At 49.7% G+C, this 17399-nt stretch overlaps 2 protein-coding genes across 6 annotated transcripts; one reads left to right on the plus strand and one right to left on the minus strand.

Annotated features, from left to right (window-relative positions):
• Positions 1–596: 596 nt before the first annotated feature.
• On the minus strand, positions 597–9648 carry TMEM176B (transmembrane protein 176B). Of its 3 annotated transcripts, none has more exons than XM_053608970.1 (7): positions 9451–9648; positions 4984–5208; positions 2799–2909; positions 2387–2443; positions 1940–2161; positions 1250–1369; positions 597–938 (listed from the first exon to the last, which is right to left on the minus strand). In XM_053608970.1, the coding sequence occupies exons 2-7, from the start codon at positions 5188–5190 to the stop codon at positions 846–848; spliced, it is 810 nt and encodes a 269-aa protein (XP_053464945.1). In that variant the 5' UTR covers positions 5191–5208; positions 9451–9648; the 3' UTR covers positions 597–845. The 3 variants fall into 3 exon arrangements, with proteins under 3 accessions (XP_053464945.1, XP_053464943.1, XP_053464942.1); XM_053608968.1 differs by having other exon boundaries at positions 4984–5192; positions 9451–9644; XM_053608967.1 differs by having other exon boundaries at positions 4984–5195; positions 9451–9644.
• A 69-nt stretch (positions 9649–9717) lies between these two features.
• On the plus strand, positions 9718–14291 carry TMEM176A (transmembrane protein 176A). 3 transcript variants are annotated; one of them, XM_053608973.1, is made up of 7 exons: positions 9718–10020; positions 10749–10930; positions 11436–11546; positions 12562–12618; positions 12816–13025; positions 13539–13662; positions 14013–14291. In XM_053608973.1, the coding sequence occupies exons 2-6, from the start codon at positions 10760–10762 to the stop codon at positions 13659–13661; spliced, it is 672 nt and encodes a 223-aa protein (XP_053464948.1). In that variant the 5' UTR covers positions 9718–10020; positions 10749–10759; the 3' UTR covers position 13662; positions 14013–14291. The 3 variants fall into 3 exon arrangements, with proteins under 3 accessions (XP_053464948.1, XP_053464946.1, XP_053464947.1); XM_053608971.1 differs by having other exon boundaries at positions 9722–10020; positions 13539–13649; XM_053608972.1 differs by lacking the exon at positions 9718–10020 and adding an exon at positions 10073–10384 and having other exon boundaries at positions 13539–13649.
• The last annotated feature ends 3108 nt before the right edge of the window (positions 14292–17399 follow it).

Raw genomic sequence — 17399 nt, forward strand, 5'->3', positions numbered from 1 at the left:
CCCACCTCGTGAAGATTTCATAAAGCCCCAATCTGCTTTCCTGCCCATCAGAAATGATTACATCTATATATTTCTATGATATTATTTATATACCTATAAAGTAATGAAAAAGTAAAAGAAAAATCAGTCACATCATTTACAATGAAAGTGAAGAACAGTAAGGAGGGTGTGTGTGTGTATAGAAAGACAGAGTCTTTCCTTCCAGGAGTGATTTGAGAGACAGAGAGAGAACCCACACTAATTACTGCAAAAAGAAAAAAGAAGGAAGGGAGTGAAGGAGAGAGTGAGAAAATCTTGTTCTATGCTCCACATAGTTCCACAAAAGTCTAAAGGTCAAAGTTGCAGATGCTTACACAACCTTGGTAGGTAGACAGATTCTAAGCATGCTAGAGTTACTTTCACTTTACACCGAATGGAAAGAAACCAGAAAAAGAAGTTTTGCCTCTTGGGATGTAGAGCAGAACATACTTTAATTCAGTCTTACTGGGACCTTGTTTCCATGGGATAAATCAGCTCTTGTTTAATTCCATTCATACCAGCACAAACAAAGGCCTTTCACAGCAAATTGAGGTGTATAAACAAAGAGAAAGCACACCTTCCTGTGTGAAACTGCTTTTCCTGGTTGTTTCTTTTTAATCAGCATTGGGGAAAGTGCAGCAATATCTGTTCATGGGTTTGAAAACCCAGGAGTGGGAGCAGTGGGTGTAAACAATGAGGGGAGAAAAGAGGGGGCAGTGGCTGAGGGGGACACAAGCACAAGGACAGGGCAGAGAGCTTTGAGTGGCATGTACCATGTCCTGGAAAAGGACACAAGAGGGAGGGAGCCCAGTGGAGTCTCTGGTGGCTCACAGGACAATGGCAGCTGGGGTCTTCTCCCTAGAGGGTGAGGGAGGCACTGAATTCTCCTGCAATAGCTTCTCCTCTGATTCTTCCTCATTCTGGAAAAAAATTGTAAAAAAGCTCAATCCTTGGAGAAAAGGGGATGGAGGCAGAGTTAGCTTCATACAACCTGGAAACTAAGAAGGGGAAAGAGACAGGAAACACCCATCAAGCAAATAGGACAAGGTTGTCAGAGCATCAGACAAATAGCCCCACACCAGGGACAGAGTGGTGGGGAAAGTGGGAAATCAGAGAGAGGAGCATGCTGATGGGCACCCCGCCATGGTGATGGGGTCCCACTCCCCAGACAACTGAGGGAAGAGCTGGCACAGAAGGGAGCTGAGGCAGGTGCTCCTCCCAGAAAACTCACCAGGGGGCCAGAGCTCTGGCCACACAGGCTTCTGAGGTGCACTCCCAGGGAAGCCAAGGACACAATAACCTTCAGGACACAGACAGCCAGCAACATGGCTCGGAATGCCAGGAATAAGTTCTGGGGATCAAGGAAGAAAAAAGATACTCAGGGGGCACTCTGCCACCTCCCCCATCCCACGAACTGAATCTATCCAGCATGCTCCCACCCACCTCAGCAGCTGCGTTTCCAGTGATGGGGACAGCCAGAGCTTCTACCCCATTTGCTTGTCTGCAGGGTGGCCCCCCATTCCTAGTGAGAACTGGAGTCTATTTCTCCACCCCCTGGAATCCAGAAGGACCTGTGACTGCATTAGCCACAGTGGAAGTAACACTATACGGTAACTGAGGTAGCCTTTAATAAATTGTGGTTTTAAGCCACTGCTTTTGGGGGTGACTTAATTCCATAATAAAAAACTGGAATACCCATGCACCAGAAAAGACAGAAGTTCTCCTCTCTGACATGTCTCCTCTTTATTCCTCAAACCCTTTGATTCAGAGACTCTTCATGAGGGTATGAAAAATGTCTTCAGTTTAAGTTAAAACCTCCTGCACCAGAGATGGAGGGTGAGGTCCAAGTTGGAAAAGCCTACGTCTCTTGGGACCAAAGAGCTGTGACAAGCCACTGGGAGGCTGGACTCCCGCCTCTTACCACCAGCATGCTCATGTAGGCTCTGCACTCATTCTTCTGCCAGTCTTCATTTCTCTGCCTCCATTTGTAGCCAGCGGTGGGGTCAACAGACCCTGGGCAATCACACACAGAGTCCATGTAGAAGAAGCCATCAGTCTGCCAGGTTAAGCTGTTCACACAGAGGACAAGGGCAGCCACGGCCGTGGCAATGCCAGCCAGGGTGAGCAGGCTGGACACACAGCCCTGCAGGGAGAGGGTCAGGACACAGATGCAGAGTCGTGAGGTCTCCACCTCAAACCCACGTCCCTTCCCCAGCCCCTGTCCAGAAAACTCCCCCCATGCCATCCCTCTGGGAGAGACCCCAGGATATTGGGAACCAAGGTTGGAAGACAAAGAACAGAGCATAAAAACTAGACACAGGCTGAGTTAGGTGGACGCAGTAGGGAAGAGAGGATGCCTGAGACTTACCAAAAGTTTGCCACGGTGCTTCTCATAGACTATGGCCCCAACTCCGGCTGCAACTGCCTGGGAGGGGAAGACACAGACAGAGGCCTCCAATTTACTCACCTGAGTTAGCTCCCATCACCCTTCCACCAACAGTTCCCAGAACATCCAGTCAGAAGCAGGATCCAAGGGACAAGCAAAGAAACCCAGCACATGGACAAGAATCAGTCCCAAATGCTCCCCAACTTCACCTGAAAGAAAAAAGTGAAGCAAAGGGCTCTTCCCACCCCCCAAGGAGCATCCTCTTAGCACAAGCATCTGGACCTAGAGTCTTTTGTCATTTCTCCAAATCCCTGGCTCAGCTAGACCCAAAGGAACTTTCTCCTTGCCCATACCACTTGCCTCCCACCAGCCTCACAGCCTGTTCCTTACTCACCACAGACCCAGCCCAGAAGGCACAGCCCGAACCACGCAGCTCAGTCCAAGGCCCGAAGTAGAGACACACACCCAGAGCACAGCTTACAACTCCCAGCAGGATGTGAACCACCTGTAAGACAGGATGAGAAACCAGACCCCTTCCAATGAACCCACGGCCTGACAGCCCCAGCAGCAGTGGCTCCAGCTCCTGCCTCAACAGCTCTCCCCTGCTTTTCCTCTGCCTTGACTTCTCCACAGCTCTGAATCTGGAAGTTTCCATTCCCTTAATATCAAGGAAGCGGTATTGGCCTGGGTCTCCCCCTCCTCCCCTTGTAGGCTTGGTTGTTTACCTTCCATTACTTTTCCTAACTTTAACTCTTTCTCATCTCCCCTGAATATTCTCACTTTTTTCCTCCTCACTTTCACTTGGGAGTCCCATCACCCCATCCAAACTCAGCCTGAGCTCAGTGCCTTTCTTTTCAGATCCAGACTCATGCTTCTGAGGGCTCTGTGGCAAATGCACAAATGTATACTGCTAAGACCTCCTTCGAGAAAGGGGTGTGGCTGCTGACAGCCCGCAGTCCTCAGCTTCAGGGTCATCTTGGTCTTTCAAGCTGTGGGCACATGCTTTGGTCATTCCAGACAATAACTAAGCCAGGCACTGGCTCCAGGGCCATTTCTACCCAACATGGAGCTCGAATGATGGGCTGGCAGAGTCTGCATGGCAGTGTAAGGGCTCCCTCCGCACAGGCCTGCCCTCACCTTTCATTTCAGGGGTGTTAACCTCAATAAACCATCCACATGCCTAGCTCCCACGAAGCCTCTGCTTCCTGGAGAACCCAACTGTGATAGCCTCTTGGATGTCACAGCCTCTAGAACATCACCACCTACCTGTCCTGCCAGCATCTCAGATGTGTCACATCCAAATTCCATCCCACCCCACACACCTCCAACATCTGCCCCTCTGACCTCCTGGCTATCAGCATTTCAAACCTCTGTGTGTTGCTGGACTTCCCTCTTCCCTCATACCCCATCCCATTCTCTCGCAAGTCATGGAAACCCAATCCACAAAGGAGCCTCTTTTCCCTCACTATTTCTTCTACAATCACACAAGTGCAGACCCTTGACACTTCTCACCTGGACACCTCCCAACTCTGAGGAGTCCCAGTTCCTGCTCAGAATCCATCCACAGCCTTCCCAGTACTGAAGCTGACTCTGGACAGACTCCTCACCTTGTCCTCAGGGCTCTTGACAACATGGCCCTTTACCAACAAGCAGCCTGTCCCTGTGCTCCTCACTAGTGCACAGCTGACTGTGCTTTCTGGCCTCTTTGACTTTCCTCCTGTCATTCCCTTGACCTGGAATTCTTTTTCTTCCACTTTCTGACTGACCCCAAGGATGTTAGCTCAACTTACCTATCTTTAATTCTTGTGTAGTTCCCTGGTCCCTTCTGAAGGATGCTAAGCATTTTTAGGATATAGCCTAGGGATTTCCCCCAAAGTTCCTAGTACCTGCCCTTATACCTGCAGGCCCTCAGCGCATGTGAGTTCAATGAAGCTGAATGAACCTGCCGAGATTTGTCCCCACCTCTGACAGGGACTGAACCTCTGTACCAAAGAGGTTGATTATTCCTCTTTATACAAATCTTTGTGGGGTAGCTTCCAAAACCTTTTCTTATACACAATGAGAAATAAATAGTTCTCGTGTCCCTCCTCATAGGGATTCAACTCTCTTTCCTTTTTTTTGCATCCTATAGAAAAAGGAGAGTTTCCATTGTGAAAGTTGATCACATAAATTGGGTCAATCTTACCAATGGCACTAAAACAGAGTCTGGAAGCCAAAAGGAAAAAGCACTCAGGACACAAAACATTGCTCCAAGAATGCAATTTTCTGCAAGCCTGGCTTCTGGCACTTCCTGCTGTAATCTGAAACAAGCCATCAGACCTTGCCAGCTCCCCAAGACCTTACTAGGGCAAATTAACATTCTTGAAGAGCAACACATAACATTTCTCCTTTTTATAAACCTCTCACCTTCTCTTTGTTCTAAAAACATACTGAAGACCATCTGGTCTGTGTGTGCCCTGAAGTTCAATTCTTTCCTCCAGATTAAACCTTTTAATTTCAGAAATTTGGTTCTTTATTTCAACTGACATCAATTCCACGACCCTTGTCCCCTCACTCATCCACCCCCAGCCCACTCTTACCCCAAGAGCCAGCTGTGCAAGGTTAATCGTGGCCTTGGAAGGTCTTGTATCTCCAAAGCAAGGAAGAAACTGCTTCAGAGAACCACCAGCTTTCAACAGTTCTGACAAAGCCGAGTCCTGGTGGATGTGGATGTTGATATGGGTGGGCTGGGACGATGTAGAGGCCACAGCAACTCCATTCACTGTCACCATGTTCTGGGTCATCATGCCTGCTAGGAAGAAGACCTGCAGAAGTGAAGTCTGGGAACTGGGTAAGGTAAAAGGGAGCAGCATGGGTGAGGGGAGAGGAAATAGCCTCCTTACCAGGATCCAAAGATTCTTCCAGTTTAAAGGTCAATGTCTCAGTGACCTTAATCTCAATCACTACTACAATTTTTCACCACAGACAATCTTTGGTCCCTTCCCAAAATTATCTAACATAGCTTATCTAGTTCTAGTGTGGGAGAAAGAAAGGAGTCTGAATTATTTTACTATATATATTTTTACATAGAATAGTTTCATTGGTTGAAAATTTCAAAATATACCAAAGAGTATACCTATCTCTCATCTTTTTCTCCCAGCCACCTACTTGCCTTCCAGATAGAAACTTTTTGCATACAAAAGCACATACACATATTATTTCTTCTCCCCTTTCCCCACAAATAGCAGCACAAAATACATACTGATCTGCACAATCCTGTGTTCACATAACCACATGCTTTTAGGATAATCCTAATCCAGTCCATAAAAAGTGTTGACCTAAATAACAAATGGAGAGGCTCTCTCTAAAAACCGAAAAAAAGATGGGAACAGGCATTGCAATGGGAGTACACATGCCATGGTAAACTGTGTGCATATTCAGGAGATAAAGGGAGACAAAGGTTTTTAAAGGAAAAAGAGAGAGGATTACGTAATTGTTTGGGATAATTATCCCAGACTATAAGGACCAATAACCAAGGTGACACCAGTCCAAGGTTGGACAGACAAATGCTGGGCAGATGTCTTCACAGAAATATGTTTTCGGGAGTTGTTTGTTTTTTGAGACAGAATCTTACTCTGTTGCTCTGGCTAGAGTCCCATGGCATTATAATTCACAGCAACCTCATTCTCTTGGGCAATGCTCCTGCCTCAGCCTCCCAAGAAGCTGGGACTACAGGCACCCACCGCAAAGCCCAGCCAGTTTTTCTATTTTTTAGTAGAGATGGGGTCTTGCTCTTCCTTGGGCTGGTCTTGAACTCCTGAGCTCAGGCAATCTACCAGCCTTGGCCTCCTAGAGTGCTAGGATTACAAGTGTGAGCCACCCAGTTTGGCCTTGCTTTTTTTTTTTTTTTTTTTTTTTTTTTTTTGCGCAGTTTTTGGCCGGGGCTGGGTTTGAACCCGCCACCTCTGACATATGGGACCGGCACTCTACCCCTTTGAGCCACAGGCACTGCCCCAGCCTTGCTTTATACAAGGTTGTGATGGCCTTTGTGCAGGGTTATCATTTTTTTTTTTTTTTTTTGCAGAGCCCTTTGCAATAGTTTTGTTTATCAGGTATTTATGCATAAGAACCATTCCTTCATGGCCTTCTCCAGCTCTATTTGTCAGGGTTTTGTGGGGGAAGGGGTTGTTGTTCGTTTTTTCTAACATAAGTGACTCCATTTTGATTATTACAATGTCCACAAGAGCTTCTTCATGCATTTGTATAACTGCATAGTACTCCAGTATATGAATCCATCATGATTTATTTAAATGGTCCCTTACTGGCAAATATCTAGGTTATTTCTAATCCTTTCCCATTACAGCCAATGTGGAATTAGCAGGTCAACAGGAATGTGCCTTTGCAATTTTAGCAAACGTCACCAGTTATCTTCCACGGAGGTGGCAGCAACTCACATGCAGATGTACCATCAAAGAGTGGAGCTTCCCCTTCCCACAGCCAAGAGCGTGTTGGAAAATTCTACCTTCTTCAATTTCACATGGAGAAACTACATTCTATAGTAGATTTTCAATTCATGCAAATATCCCTTTTTAAATATATATCTCAGTGAGTTCTGACAAATTTATACATTCATACAACTATAGTTACAATCAAGATAAAGGACATGTGCATTCAAATGTTTATAATTTACAATTTACAATTGCAAAGATGTGGAAACAACCCAAGTGCTCTTCAACACACAAATGGATTAATAAACGGTGGTATATATACACCAGGGAATACTATTCTGCCATAAGAAAGATGGAGATTTTGTATCCTTTGTTATAACTTGGATGGATTTGAAGAATGCTCTCATAAGTAAAGTATCACAAGAATGGGATAAAAGAGCATCTCATGTGCTTAATACTAATTTGAAATTTGTGGATTAACAACAACATATTCACATGAGAGAAAAACTCAATTAAATTCCGGATGGGGGGTTGGCAGGTTCCTACCAGCAGGAACAATGTGCAGAAGTATGGCACACTTCCTGGGCAAAAGACACAACTACAACTTGGACTTTATCTTACAAACACAAACAGTATTACCTAAATGTTAGGTACGCTCATATTAATCTGAAATTAAAAAAAAAAAAAAGATATACAACATTTCTGTGTTGCAAAAATTTCCCTAATGTAAAGAAATATTTGAAACTCACATCACAGATGATAATCTATTGAATAAACAAAGGACTCCTGGAGGCCAAAACCAAACAGAACCACAGCCCAGGAATTCCCCCAACCATTGGCCACATGTACCCACTGATCTGCTTTCTGTAACTATTTCAGGACAGTTTTAATCTGTAGTTCTCTTATTATGAGTGAGGTTGATAGTCTTTTCATTGTGTGAAGAGCCATATTTATTTTCCTCTATTTGTAGCCTACATCCTTTCTGTTTGGTTTTGGTCTCTAGGAGTCCTTTGTTTATTCAAAAGATTACCAACTGTGATACCAGTTTCAAATATTTCTTTACAATTTGTGATTTATGTTGTTACTTTGCTTGTATTTTTATATAATCAAAGTTTCATTCTTTTTATGGTGTCTAGGTTATATATCATACTTTTAAAGGATTCCCCCATTTCAAGATTATAAAATAATTCTTTCATATTTTTTTCTAAGTGGTTTTATGCTTTCAGTTTTCACTTCCAAATGTTGATTCGTCTGGAATTTATCTAATATGTTGGAAGACATGGGTCCAAGTTTTTGTTGCTGTTGTTCAGATGGTGAATTTCTGAAGGATGTGCTTCATTTGTGGAATATATCATCTTCCTCTCACTGATTTAAAATTCTCTCCTGAGCAAATATGAGGTTCCCATAGGAATTTAGGCCTATTCTAATCTTTACATTCTGTCCATTGGAGGGTCTGATGAGTCAGGCTTTGTTACCACAATTTTAATTCTAAGTATGGAGTTTAATATCTAATTGGGCTATTTCATGATCCGCTCATGTTAGTTTCTGCTTTCAGAATGGTCATAACCATTTTTGCTAGATTACTTCTCCATGTACACTTTAGGGTGGATCTGTCTACCTCCAAATTAAATCCTGCATAGGCCGGTGGGGGGGGGGGGTTTGTTTAGACAGTCTTACTCTGTTGCCTGTCCCCGGTGTGGCATCGTCACCCTAGATCAAACTCCTGGGGTCAAGTGAGAGCCTCCTGCCTCAACCTCTGAACAACTGGGACTACAAGCCCCACCACCACGTCCAGTTAATTTTTCTATTTTCAGTAGAGATGTGTCTTGCTCTTGCTCAGGGTAGACTTGAACCGCCTATCACTGTTTAAATCAAATATTAACAATTCTAATAACACCTCCCATTTGTATGCTCTTTGAGATAAAAAGGACAGGTGTTTGACTATTCTGCAGACGCACAAAAGAGATTCAGACTTATTCGCAGACACCCAAAAAGAAGTCCATCCTCAATTCCTGCCAGATCATGAGTTGGGGGCTCAAGAGTCAGCACAAAGTTGCAGCCTGCAGCGTGCCTTGGGCCCCAGCTACCTTCCAGCCCCAGCACTATTTCCCTGGCCCCACCCCAACCCCCCAGATCCTCCAGCCCAGCTCTCCCCCTGAAGGGCAGGGTCTGCACCAGGCCAACCACAAAGCCTCCCTTCCTCAGACGCCGCGGTTCCAGATGGTGGGGCTCTTCCCTGTCACCTGGATACTTTCCTCTGCCTCGCTCTTTCCGGCCTTGGAGTTTGGGAAAGAGGCCGGCACCCCTGCTAGGGTCTGGGCCCGCCGTCCCAGCGGCCACTCCACCTTTGGGCATCAGTCTTAAGGAGCCTCCTCCACCCCAGCCAGGCGCAGTCCACTCCTCCCCAGCCGTGTTTCTAGGCCTCTCCATCTAGTATGATCCTCCCTCCCCCAGGCGAGTCCTGTGGGAAACCAGGAACGCGGAAAGAATGGCATCCCGCGGGAGTGGATGGGGCTTTGGCTGGGGTTGGTCTCGGAGATTCCTCCAGAGACAGAGGGTGCAGCGGCAAGAGAGACTCTGGGAAAGAGCCCACCCGGCCTGCGCAGGGCCCTTCCTCACCTGCTGTCCTCCGGAAGCGAGGGCCGAGCGAGGCTGCGCGGAGCCGATCCGGAGCTGAGAACCCGCCGTGGGAGGGACGTTGAGGGACCGCTGCGGACTGCAAGGGAGGGAGGGGTAGGGGGCGCGGCCTGGCCTGGGCCCCGCGGTTTCCCGGCAAACAGCTGGACGGAGGGGGGCTCCCCTCCCACAGGGGGCTCCATGTCGCGTAGCGGATCTGCGGGAGCAGCAGGGCCCGCGCGCTCTCGCTCTCGCTCACGCGCGCTCCCACGCAGATAGCACGCGGGGCGCACACACGCAGCGCACGGGCCCACCCAGTGCAGAAAGCCCTGACCCGACGGCCTTGGGCGGAGACAATCTCATCTTTCCTTGGGCCGCCCCCTCGCCCCGCCAGCCTCCCGGGCCCAGGAGCCCAGTGACCCCGGACCGCTGGAAAGCCCCTGAAGGGTCCCTAGGCCCAGCCGGCTGCCAGGAAGCCGCGCAACGGGGGCCGCCCCTCCCCGCCTCCCGCCCGGCGGTGGCCCTGGGCCCCCGCCCTGCGCTGCACTCTCGCCCTGGCCTCGAGGACAGCAGGTGAGGCGGCCCCCGCCCCGATTCCTGCCGGAGGGTCTTGGCACAGGACGCTCCTCAGGGGTGTCCAGGGCCTCCCCGGCCCCACTCTGCGTTCTCGTAGCCGGCTGTGGAGAGCGGCGGACCCCACACAGGGATGTGACTTGCGGGGTGAGGGGGCAGTGGGGCCAGGTGCGGCCCTGCCCGCTGATCTCCCTGTGCACCGCTGCCCAGTCTGGAAACTGGGACAGGGCATGGGCGGGCCGAGCAGGGCTCCTGGCGCGGAGAGGCTTTCGGAGCAGAGGGAAGACAGGGCGGAGGCTAGGACCCCAGCCCAGGGCGCAGTCACTGCAGTAGGAACTCTGCAGGTTGGGGCTCTGGAGGAGAGGTGAGGGAAAGAGCTGAGCATCGTGATCACACGGGGAGTCGCCAGAGGAGTGAGAGGTGGGAGTGTGGGACACTGCTGACCCAGATTTCAGGGCCCTGGGAGGAGGAGAAGGACGACTAAGACAACAGAGCACAATCTGGGGCTAAGGGGGAGTTTCCAGAAGGCTCATCAGCTGGCCAGCCCCAGCAGGGCCAGGCTGCCCTGGCACATGTCCTGAGAGGGAGCCAGAGGACAGCTTTGTGATCAGGGGCAACCATTAGGCGTCCCTGAGCCCTCACTGGCCCCTGACCTCCCCAACTCCAGTGAAATGTGTAAAAATCTGCTTCCAATTCTTCCTCCGCCTATCCCCTTCCTCCTTCTGAAGTGTCCCTAGCCATGGGGACAGACGATGGTGAGCTGGCCCTGGAGGCCCCACAGCCCACCCACATCGACGTACACATCCATCAGGATTCGGCCCTGGTCAAGCTCCTGCTGTCTGGATGCTCCTGGCTGCTGCCCCCAGCCAGCAAGACCCCAGGCAGCAGCCGGCTGCTGGTGGCCTCCTGGGTGAGTGTGGCTGAGGCCTTGGGGATCTGCAACACCCCAGTCGGCTCTCAGCAGATCAAGGAAGAGCTCTCTTCTTGTCATGTATACTCTGCCAGGCTCTGTTCTGACTCAGAGGCAGCTTCCCAGCCTTCTGAGCAACAGCTGTGGGGAGGCTAAGCTGAAGGGTACACAGAAGCTGCTGGCCCTATAAGGCCAGTCTGTGGAGCCCTGAGTCTACCCTCTCCCCTTGGCCAGACGCTTTCCCCTTCCCTACCCTGCCCTTCTCCTTCCTTCCTCCTCCTCTTCTTCCTCTTCCTCCTCTTTCTCTGGCTCCTCCCTCCTCCACATCCCTCCTCTCCTCTCCCTTATCCCTCCCCTCCCTTTCCCTCCTTCCTCCTCTCCCTTTCCTCCTCCTTTTCTCCTTCATGGGGCATTCAGTCATGGGAGTGGCAGGCCCACAGAGCTACCCTAAGGCTGGGGAGCAGAAGGCTATGGGAGCTGGATTCTTAGGCCCTTTGTCTTTCAGGTGGTGCAGATCGTGCTGGGGGTCTTCAGTGGGGTCCTGGGAGGAGTCTTGTACATCACCCACTACTCCATCATACTCGGCTCAGGAGCTGCCATCTGGGCAGGGGCTGTGGTGAGTAGGGCAGGCTGGGGGCTGAGTTCCACTCAGAGGTGGAGGTGGAGGTGCTGCTATCCTTATTGCCTTCATGCTCCCATCCTCCATGTGCTGCAGCACCCTGGCAGTCAGAAAGACCTGGTTATCTAAACTGCTCCCTGCCGTGGGAAGTGGTGGCACATCCAAAGTCACACTGTCAGCGCTCTAGGTTGCCTGCCTCTCCCCACCTTCAACAGCAAATATCGACTAAGTCTCCAGGGACTCACTCACCTCCAGATGCTTGTGCTGAGAGGGGAAGCAGAATGTCCCAAACAATATGTGACCCACAAGGAAGTGTCACTGTCTGGTTACTCACCCTGCCCTCTCCAGGTCCCCCACAGTGGAATTGAGGTATTAATGTCAGCAGGTGAGGGTGTGCTGTCTGTATAGGAGCTGGGTAGGATGGAGCAACCCTTGGACATACCCACAGTCTCAGAATGTCTGCAAAACACACGTATTTATTGAGAGAGGAGCTAAAAGCAACCATTTTTACTCGTCTAATGGCAACAACACAGAGATTGGTTACAGAACCACCAAGTATGATTTGGATGTAGTGGTGGGCTACACTAGCACCCTACTCTGCCAGGCAGCCACAAACTCCTCCTGCACAGAGAGCTGCTTCAGCACCCTGTGACTTCCATCCATGAGATCCCAGGGCTTTCCTAAGGCACTTGGTGTTGCTTAAAAAGGAAGGCTTTGTGGAAGAGCAGGAAGGCCCAGGCCTGGCTTGTCCATATCACTCTCTCCTTTCACTAAGGAGCATTCTGCAGCCTCATGAGTTTGATCCAGGCTCAGCACCCTCAGGAGTTACCTCACCATGAGCACCCTCAGCAGTTATCTCACCACAGACACAAAGCCCACAAGCCTACATGGAGTGTGCTGAGGAGGGACTGGCCATGTGTCAGCTCCATCTGCAGGAGCTGCTAGGAAAACAGGTGGGGGTGCGGGGGCACGTTTCCTGTGCTAACCTTGCTCTGGCTTAATCTCTGCCTAGGCTGTGCTGGCTGGAGCTGCTGCCTTCATCTACCAGAAACAGGGTGGCATCTGCTGGGTGAGTTCAGGGATAGCAAGGGAGGGAACCAGGCTCAGGCTGGAGGCTACCCCAACCTCCTGCACCTTCACGCACTGGGTCCACTTGGACTTGCCCTCTTTTTCCCAGACTAGACTCCAGGAGAGTCTGGAGAGAGTTCAGGAGAGTCCAGGAGAGACTGGCTCACTGATATCTCCCTCTGCTTTCTTCCTCCCCAGGCCCTGCTGAAGACCCTGCTGGCACTGGCAGCTTTCTCCACAGCCATTGCTGCCATTGTATTTGGGGTCAGGAGTTTGCAATTCAGCTATTACTATGATGACTATGTCTGCAATTGTAAGTCCCACTCCTGGGACTGGTACACCCCATCCCCCAGCACCACCGAGAGTCCAGAAGTCAGACTGTGTGTCTCCTACCTGCAAATGCTAGGGGTACGTGTCAAGGGGAGCAGGTGCTAGGCAGGGAAAGCCAGGTGGGGGTGAGAGTCAGGCTCGCCACCAGAAATAGGTGTTGCCTTTTCTGCTCCAAGCTTAATTATTGTCACTAAAGACATAGACATTGAACAAAGAAGAAACAGCTCCTGTTGTGGGTGTTACAGACTAGTGGGAATGGGCATTATTAAAATAACAACAAATCAATGAAGGCTGCAAGTGTGTGACATCTACAAAGGTGTTAAATGAATGTTCTTCCTGGATCCTCTTAAGTCTTGGACATTGTCAGGGCATCAAATTATAGCCCAGGCCGACCACTGTGCAGATGAAGACAGTGCCCCATGAGAAGAGTTTCTGGCTGCAGCCTGCACACTGGATGCATTGATCCCCTTCCAGAAGCCATGTCCTTGGGGATAAAAGGGTGGAGAGTGACCCATGTCAGTAAGCAATGTGGCAACAGAATGGAAAGACTGCATCACCCTGATGCCTACGACCTTGGTCCTCTGTCCCCAGGCTCTGTTCATAGGCCTTCAGGTCATGCTCTTGAGTATATGGGTTCTTCTGCTCCTGGCATCTCTGACCCCTCTGTGGCTGTACTGCTGGAGAAGATTCATACAGAAGGAGGCAAGTCCCTAAAGTGTGGGCCTGTGTTTTGGGGACGGGAGGATATTCAGAGGAGACAGGGATGGAGAGTGGATGGTTTGGAGTGGAGCAAAGGGCCCCATAAGTCCCATGTAGCATTATGCCTGTCTTTCCACCCAGTGGTAGCCCAGCCCAGCATGTCCCTATCCCCAACCAAGTGGCCCCCAAGCAAAAGACCCCAGGAAGCCAGAGAAGTCCAAATCCAGGCTAGGGTTTTGGGGCTCTTTGCATCAGATCCATGCGGCCAGTGGTAAAAAGGGTAGCTTCAGAACTAAGCTGCTTTGGAAGGGAGAATTGGCCCTTTCTCTCCCAATCTGGATTGTCTTACCCTTCTCCCTCTCTTAGGAAAGAGACCAGAAGAAGCTGCTGGGAATGAGTGGGACCTAGACCTACACTGAGACTTGGGCCTGGGCGTGGTGCTTCCTAGTGGTCGTCCCTGCACCTGACCCCAGGAAGAAGAACCAGACCGGGGAAAAGACAGTCTTTGGCAGCCACAGCCACTACCCTGCTTCACCTGCCATCGTAGCAGCACTTGCCTTTTCTTGCTCCTCTTATCACCCTGCTCTGCTGTGGGTCCCCTCCTGAGCAGTAATTTGATAATAAACTCTCACACTGTTGCTCTCAGATTCTTGCTCAGTTATTTCAGGTACTCTCTTTGGGCTGGAAGAGGCAGTGGAGAATGAGCTGACAGCAGACCTAAGGCACCCCTGCCATGGCTCCCCACCCCCTAGAGGGGCCAGCCCTGAAACTAGACCCTCCGTGAGGCTGGTCCCAGAGCTGTAGGTCCAAGGCCTGGGAATGAGAGAGGAAGGGGGCTGAGAATCTACGCCCCACTCTTTGTTGTTCAGACTTAAGAAAGCAAACGTGTGGCAATTTGAGACCTGGATTTTTTATTTTGACTATTTGGAAAGATTATGAAGCAGGCACTACCAAACCAAGAGATTTAGGCTTGGCGCCAGCCACATACACCAAAGCCAGCAGGTTCAAACCCAGCCCAAGCCAGCTAAACAATAATGACAATTACAATAGAAAAATAGCCAGGCATTGTGGCGGGCACCTGTAGTCACAGCTACTTGGGAGGCTGAGGCAAGAGAATTGCTTAAGCCCAAGAGTTTGAGGTTGCTGTGATCTGTGATGCCATGGCACTCTACCAAGGACAACATAGTGAGACTGTCTCAAAAATAAACAAACAAAAAAACCCAAGACACAATCATTTTTAAATAATTTTTCCAAGATAGGGCATCAGACAATATGGCAAAATAGAAATCTTAAATAATTGTCCCATAAAAATAACTAAAATATGAATCACATATTTTTAAATCCAGGCTAAACTGTCAAGAAAAGAAGGGAAACCCTCAAAGGTCATAATAGATATAGGGGTATGAATTCAGAGAGCTGAGTCTCGAAGCCAGAATTTCCCTGTATTGGGGTCCCACAGCCACCCACACACTCAGTGGTTTATGGAAGGATACACAAGGCTTGGCATGTGGCTGTACTGGTGGATGGTTAAGTTTTATTATAGCATAAAGATACATAGCAGCATCAATGAGGGGGAAAAAATGCATTAGGTGGGCTCTGGCATAATACAGATGTAGGCATCCTATATCCTCCCAACCCGCAAGAGGCCAGGCAGTAACACATCAGTGTTTCTGCCCAGGGAAGCCCATCTAAGACTCAGAGACCAGGGATTTTACTGGGGTCCACCTTCAATTCAAGACTCCGAGTAGAAAAGCAGGAGTCCACCTGAAGTCACATTATTTGTACAGACAGTCTAGGCATGCTGATAGGGTAGAATTTAGTGCCCAAGCACACAAAACCAATTTATCAGCATTGGAGCATTCTAGAAGCCAAACTCTGAGAAGACAGCCAAAGACCAACCCTGCAAGCAGGACCTTTTAAAGAGCAGCCCTCTATGTTAACTCTTTCCTGCACACTGCCCTGAGAGCAACCTCTTGTAACCCAAAACTGTGCTTAATAACTATGTAAAAGATAGCCAACAAAACCTAGAGCTACTTAAACTGAGGAGTCAAAGTGAAGAATCTTATTTGTATAAATCTTTAATTTCAGTGAACAATTGAGGGAAAAAGTCTACCCCAGCAAAAGGGATAACAAGTAAACTCTTCGTTAAAGGGATGAGAAGAACATTCATAAATATAGGCTGGCCCAGGGGGTGGAGGCAAGATAGCCAGCTGGAGCCAGCTTTCCACAGAGGCTCCCATCCAGAAGGGGGGGTTAAGGGACAGAAGTTTAGCAAGTAAGTTGATGGTTTGGAGCTGAGCCAAGAGAGAAGGTTGAAGAATGCACATCAACCCTGCTGAGGTGAGCTGCGACCCCAAGGAAACAAACAATAGTTACAAAATCCATCACCAAGTGGATGTGAGTCCCCTCCCCCATGAGAATGCCTTCCAGTATACTTTCTACAAACAAGCGAGCAGAGTTCAGATCTCCTCCCATTTTATCCCACAGGAGAGACCCTCTAAAAACTGGAAGTCCTTCCCCAGAGAGGATCCACTAGTGTGCCATGGCACTTTCCTGCCAGGTATATATTCTCTACCTGCAATTCTGAACTCCCAGCACTCCCCTCCACTCTCACCCCGAGGTCTGGAAGCCTATCCCCCATGGAGTCCAGACACTTGGGCATTTTCTCAAGAGGTGTGGACAAGGCGTGGGCTGTTGCAGGTCTGTGCTGATTCTGTGGCACAGGTGTAGAGAGAGGACTGTGGACCAAGGGAGCCATACAGGAAAGGGAGAGGCAGTACTCCACAGCACAGAGTAGCAGCAGAAGGAACAATAAGGATCACACCCCTGGGGATATTTTAGAGAGACACTCTCTGCCTCTCTTGGCAACCAGAGAAAGCCAGGCCTCTACTCTGGTGGCAGCCACTGGTGAAACAGATCTGGGATGGAAACACAGGCCCCATGAATAAAGGGTATGTCTGAGGTGGTACCTGCCTGGGTGGGGCATAGCGGGGACAGACACTTGAATACACACGATGGCAGACTTCCAGGACAGGGCTGAGTCAGAAGTACTGCTTTAGTGAGCCTAAGAAGCACCCGGCCACCAGGGGAACATAGCTGAGACAAAAGCAGGTGGGACAACAGCACCAGCCCAGGGAGAGGCAAGAACTGAGAGCTGAATGTGAGCTCTAACTATGCCAGCCTGAACACACAGTGCAGCAGAGACAGAGACACCAGCTCCGCGAGAATTGCCACAACAGCAGCAGCACAGGGCAGAGCTGAGTCACAGTTTCTGTGAACTCACACGGTGTCTGGCATGCAGGGGAATATAGCTGGGACAGAAACACAAATTCTGCGAGAATGTAAGTGGCAGCAACATCAAGCAGGGGCAGAGCTGGAACTGAGTGAATCACCCCAGCTTCCATTAAGCACCCAAGGTTGTCAGGCATCAGCTCCACCCACAAGCAGGTGGTAGAGTGCAACGGTATGGCTGAGGATCTCCCTGTGACTCAGGCAGACATAAACCCCTAGAGCATCTGCTCATTGGAGGGAATTGGGTCACAGCACTGTAGGGTTACCAATGACTGGGTGCGACAGAGGTGTAAGGTAGGGAAGGAGGCGTCAACCTTCCCAGACTAATTCATTTGCTGGGTGGGTCCTTCTGTCTCCATGGAGCACCAGAGCAAGTCATACTTGAGCCTCCAGCAGACCCCTGCTATCAAGTTGCTGGAGACCTTTTGAACTCTCCCACTTGAGACTGGGTGCCGATTGAGA

The sequence above is a fragment of the Nycticebus coucang genome, chromosome 11 (genome assembly GCF_027406575.1).
Source record: "Nycticebus coucang isolate mNycCou1 chromosome 11, mNycCou1.pri, whole genome shotgun sequence".
In the NCBI taxonomy this organism is placed as follows: domain Eukaryota; kingdom Metazoa; phylum Chordata; class Mammalia; order Primates; family Lorisidae; genus Nycticebus; species Nycticebus coucang.

What these genes read in the sequence shown, in the direction of transcription:
- TMEM176B (XM_053608970.1), bottom strand. Translation starts at nt 5,190, where the DNA reads ATGATGACCCAGAACATGGTGACAGTGAATGGAGTTGCTGTGGCCTCT. An exon ending in TTGCACAGCTGGCTCTTGGG is followed by an intron (nt 2,910 to 4,983) that starts GTAAGAGTGGGC and finishes CCTGTCTTACAG; the next exon opens with GTGGTTCACATCCTGCTGGG. An exon ending in GCCAGAGCTCTGGCCCCCTG is followed by an intron (nt 939 to 1,249) that starts GTGAGTTTTCTG and finishes ATTTTTTTCCAG; the next exon opens with AATGAGGAAGAATCAGAGGA.
- TMEM176A (XM_053608971.1), top strand. Translation starts at nt 10,760, where the DNA reads ATGGGGACAGACGATGGTGAGCTGGCCCTGGAGGCCCCACAGCCCACC. An exon ending in CCATCTGGGCAGGGGCTGTG is followed by an intron (nt 11,547 to 12,561) that starts GTGAGTAGGGCA and finishes ATCTCTGCCTAG; the next exon opens with GCTGTGCTGGCTGGAGCTGC. An exon ending in GAAGATTCATACAGAAGGAG is followed by an intron (nt 13,650 to 14,012) that starts GCAAGTCCCTAA and finishes TCCCTCTCTTAG; the next exon opens with GAAAGAGACCAGAAGAAGCT.